At 43.0% G+C, this 4,980-nt stretch overlaps 2 protein-coding genes across 2 annotated transcripts; both read right to left on the bottom strand.

The window, feature by feature from the left end:
• Positions 1 to 22: 22 nt before the first annotated feature.
• On the bottom strand, positions 23 to 2,167 carry LOC108382499 (uncharacterized; the record flags this gene model as incomplete). The annotated part of the gene is made up of 1 exon (XM_017638867.1): positions 23 to 2,167. A coding segment is annotated over exon 1 (2,145 nt), but the record flags the coding sequence as incomplete, so codon positions are not given.
• Positions 2,167 to 4,583, bottom strand: LOC108382498 (uncharacterized). Its single transcript, XM_017638866.1, has 2 exons — positions 4,341 to 4,583; positions 2,167 to 4,275 (listed from the first exon to the last, which is right to left on the bottom strand). Exon 2 carries the CDS (start codon positions 4,033 to 4,035, stop codon positions 2,167 to 2,169), a length of 1,869 nt encoding a protein of 622 aa, XP_017494355.1. The 5' UTR covers positions 4,036 to 4,275; positions 4,341 to 4,583.
• Positions 4,584 to 4,980: the final 397 nt, after the last annotated feature.

The raw sequence follows: 4,980 nt of genomic DNA, 5'->3' as shown, positions 1-4,980 counted from the left end.
ACGATTCCAAAATCTCACCTACCCGGAGAGCCACAAATTGATTATATCTTCGAGCGTCTGACCGAATCCAATGGAGGACATTTTTGGAATCCGTCCAAAATATGGTTTTGGTCACCGGCAACGTCACTTCCTGCTTGATGAGTTTTGAAAGGCGAAGACCAATTATAGCACCCATTAGCTCCAGACGAGGTATGGAAACCGGCTTGAGTGGAGCCACGCGAGTTTTAGATGCCACCAACGTACAGCTGACCTCGCCCTTAAGGTCTGCTCTTAAATAGGCAACCGCAGCGTAAGCAGCTTCACTTGCGTCGCAGAAAACGTGCAGCTGAATATTGTGACTAGTGCTGGCATTCAAGTAGCATCGCGGTACACGAATATTTCCTATTTCAGGCAGTAATCGCACCCATGATTGCCACTCCTCCCGTTCTTTAGCGCCAATCGCATCATCCCAATTCACGCCGCTACGCCAAACGTTTTGCATTATGATTTTTGCCCGGATTAAATAAAACCCTAATAATCCCAGGGGATCATAAATCGTCATGATGATGCGCAGAATAATACGCTTTGTGTAGATAGCACTTTCCTCGAAGACCGACTTGTCAAACCTCTCCACGAAAGTCAGTTCATCCGTTTGTGGAAGCCACCACATTCCCAAAACCTTTTCAACCAAGGTACCTGATTCCTCAAGGCACTTCTCTGCTTGTGTTGTCGAACCTGAAATCGCTTGCTGCACTCTTTCTGAGTTAGAGAGCCAATTGTGCATTTCGAAGCCGCCCTCTCTATGTATATACTTAACTTGTGATGCCAATTCGATCAACTCTTCTTCGTCGTCAGCACTGTGTAACCAATCGTCAACATAGGTATTTTTATGAATCGTATTGACTGCATGCGCGTATATATTGCTGAAACGCGATGCGTTTTCGTTTTTCACATAGTTTGCCAAACACGGTGAGCAGGCGGCTCCGAAAGTCATTACCATCATTGCATACACATCAGGTTGCCTCGACCGATTTCCGTTCCGCCATAAAAATAATTGAGACGCTTGGTCCTCATCTCTTATACGAATTTGATGGAACATTTCACGGATGCCCCCTGCGATAGCCACGCGCCGTTCGCGAAATCGCATCAGTGTGCCGATTAGGGACGTTAAAAGATCTGGGCCTGACATCAAATAACTATTTAACGAAACGTTCTCAACCGCAGCGGCGGCATCCCATACGATCCGAGTTTTGTTCTTGTTTTTGTTCGCAACTGTGAAGATGGGTAAGAACCAGGTCTTTTCTGATACGATAGATTCGCCTTTCTTCAGCTTACGGATATAACCTTTTTCTTCGTAGCTGCTAATTTTATTGTTTAAAAAATCCATCAGCTTAGGATCCCGTATCATTTTTTCTTCAAGGCAATTCAAACGCCGCATTGCCATAGGCAGAGAGTTGGGCGTGACTATCTTGTCAAACTTCCACAACAGTCCTGTCTCGTATCTCTTTTCAAGAGGCAGGTATCTGGTTGTGGATCTCATAATAGCATACGCGCGCTCATCTGCTTTGGATTTTAGGGGGTCGTCGGTTTTACATACACCTACCGCTTCTAAAGCGTAGTTAGCTTTAATAATGTCATCCAGGCGTTCTGTGGCAGTGCACGGACAAATATGTAAAACTCTGTTGGAAGTCTCACAAACAGCGCTGACGCGGCCATACACCGCCCAACCTAATCTACATTTAGCGGCAATGAGATGATCGCCTTTAGTTTCTCTCACTTCCAAAGGTACGCCCAGTTTCGCGTTATCTATGCCGATCAGAATAGTAGCACGCACAGACTCATAAGGCTTTATCGGCAATTTGTTTAACTGTTTACGAGAATTCAATACCGATTCAGATAGTGTTTGCATGGGAAGGTCGAGGTTTGCCACTGTGCGAACATTACGCAGGGTGTATCGCGACGAATTGTCGCTTGATGAGATGTCAACACTTACCAGTTTTGAAGTTGGATCGGATTGGGTGATATCTCCAGTCCATCTTAAGCAGAGCTCTCGGGACGGTCCTTGCAGGCCTAAACTCGACGCGATGTCACTTTCCAGTAAAGTACATGCTGACCCTTCGTCGACCAGCGCATACGTTTCTATTGAATGTGTCTTTCCATATAACGTGACCGGAACATAACGAAACATTATTTTATTTGATTCTCTTTTAGTAGCATAACAGCAGTATCATTAAGCGCCTTTACATCATCTGCGTGAAGCAAAGCGTTATGTGGTTTTGTACAACCATTGATATCACAACGGCTTTTAGAACGAAAATTTTTCAAAAAGTGCTTTTTAAAACATCTAATACACAGTTTGTTCTCACGTATAAATTGCCATCTCTCTTTAATAGCTAATAAACAAAACTTCTTACATTTTTGCAAATTATGATCTTCTTGACAATAATGGCATTGTTGTTGTGGATGGCCCTTCACTTTATTGCTATTATTTTCAACTACGTCATGCACTAGAAGTCTGGACTTCGAGTGTTTTCCTTTTATCTCGCTTACAGTTGTTGTTGCGCTCACAGAGACTACCTGACTAGCACACGTCGCTAATTTAAAGAGCCAGTCGTCAAATTTACCTAAATCAGTTTGTGTCATATTTACTACCTGCCTACCCCATTCGAGTTTTAAGTCGCTTGGCAGCTTACTTAATAAATCGGACAGAAGCATTGGGTCGTTTAAGTACGCCGAAAGTCCAATAGCATGCATAGTGGAACGGTAGTTCTGGACCGCAAGAGCAAACTGTATAAGAGTTTCTAAGTTGTCGTGCCGAACTGCCGGCTCTTTCCTTAACTTTCGTTGTAATGCTTGGTGTATGACGGCAGGTCTGCCGTATAACATGCGAAGAGTTTCGATGGCTTGTGTTACGGTTGAAGGTGTCATTAGTTTGCCTTTAACTGCTTCTAAAGCAGCACCTTTCAGACAGCGTTGAAGGCGGATAAGATTCTCCGCTTCTGAAAATCCGCACCGCTCAGTCGATTGCTCATAGTTAACAATGAATAAAGGCCATTCTTCTGGTTTGCCAGAAAATGCCGGTAACTCTTTATTTACAACCTGCCTGGATGCTATCTGCATTGTGGACAATGTGCAATCGACCATTGGGCCCTGAGAAAATGAAGCATACCCATTCGCGCCTTGTTGCCTACTGTAGAAACCACCAGGTACATGCGATGGAATCGAAGCGGTGAATATGCCCGTCGAAGAAACTGTCGGAACAGGCGCAGTTATTGGAATTGAGTTCGCATTATAAAAACGAAATTGTTGATTAGCGGGAACTGTGGTTGAGTGCGATGCTTGTTTTGTAGTTTGTACGGTTTGATATGGCGTGGTTTGTGGTGCGCTGAACCCGGCACCTGCTAGGCCGTCGTCATAATGAAGAGTGGTGGAATGGAAGGGGTGACTTGTGCCTAAGACGTGCGTTCGTTGCGTTGTAGTGCTTAGAGGAGCATACTGACTACTAGGTATATAGAAATGAAATGGCTGTGTTGATGTAGATATATACCCTGAACGCGGAGGCATACTAATAGGAACCGTGGAGTTTGCGGGCCACGCAACAGGTGGACTCGAAACAGCTCCATGCGGAGCTTCGGTATCAAATGGATTGTCTGGCGAGAAAATATCTGCTCTTACCATATTAGGTGGTGTAAATACTTGCCTTAGCGCTTGCTCATTTAGTACAGAATCGAATGAAGGATTGCCCTGCCTGATTGTCGTAGGTGCCGCATAACTACCCTCAGTAGCGCAGCTCGCCGGTGCGTTCCCATCTATAGATGTAGCACATTGCGAGCCTTTAGCACCCAGATCTATTGTTGCAGTCACGTTACTTACACGCGCACGTTCCCCTGCCTGTGCGTACCCATCTATAGATGTAGCACTTTGCGAGAAACCATGCGGCGAAAGGTCTGGAACATTTGAGCTGGGTAGCGTACACGTTGTCGCGCCAACACTCGCAGTTAAGGTTAGCTCATTCGATTTGCTTTCGGTATTGTTTGCGCGTGTCGGCGAAAACATCTTTAGAAGATCGACGATATCCAGAGAAGAATATACTAAATTCTTTAAAAGGAATCTTTACGTCACGATAGTCGCAGAGGTTATAATTTCGCACCAGTCCTCACATGTGTCAAATCTCTGCACCAAAATATTTTCGGATGTTGAGAATTTTAGAGCAATAGTTTACGCTTCAATGCTCGGAACTAATCCGGTTTATTTATTCAAGAATTTTACAGCACATTGATGAACTTAAGCGAAAATCTAAATTATTTTACATCTTGAATATATGTACATATATGAACATATTTCAGTATGAGCATACTTACATTTGTGCTCTTTCTTACGCTTAAATATAAAGTTGAACTTATCGTGACGACAGCTACAGCGAAAAGGGCCCGATGTTCGTGGAAAATAGAGCTGGATGAGTTGACGTTTAGCCAGCAGGGTTGCAGTTATTACGCAGTAGAGAATTGGATGTGTTGGTATTTAACCAGCAGGGTTGCAGCTATTAGTAGTTGGACTTAAGCTCAATAATTTAACAAGCTGCGACGAGTTAATTGGCTGTCCCCGTAACAATTGGGATAGTAAAACCAAGAAAATTTTCAAAACGATTTTATAAATGAGTGTGTTTCATTTAGTATGTAATTTTGTGTAAGTATGCATTTCCACATTTACATTAAACAGAAAATTCAATAAATAAAATGAAGCTGATTCTAACGAGATTTTAAATATTTTCATATTTACAAAAACTTTCATTTCAAAGATGTTGTTGTCAAATATGGTAAATGCATAACAAAGGGTTAATTTCTTTGTTTAAATTTTTTGACATTACAGTCAGGTATGAGAGAGCTCGACTGAATTGTCACTTCTACCTTGTTGAATATGCCTTGGTCCACACTGCTTGTCAAAATTTATTTGAATTGGCAGCTGTGACGTAGGCTGTATGCAATATGATAGTCAATTTTC

Source organism: Rhagoletis zephyria, unplaced genomic scaffold (assembly GCF_001687245.7).
Source record: "Rhagoletis zephyria isolate East Lansing unplaced genomic scaffold, Rhagoletis_zephyria_1.1 Rzeph_scaffold_27238, whole genome shotgun sequence".
NCBI lineage: Eukaryota > Metazoa > Arthropoda > Insecta > Diptera > Tephritidae > Rhagoletis > Rhagoletis zephyria.
Note: the sequence above shows the minus strand (reverse complement) of the source record. Positions and strands in the feature narration are given on the sequence as shown.

What these genes read in the sequence shown, in the direction of transcription:
- LOC108382498 (XM_017638866.1), bottom strand. Translation starts at nt 4,035, where the DNA reads ATGTTTTCGCCGACACGCGCAAACAATACCGAAAGCAAATCGAATGAG.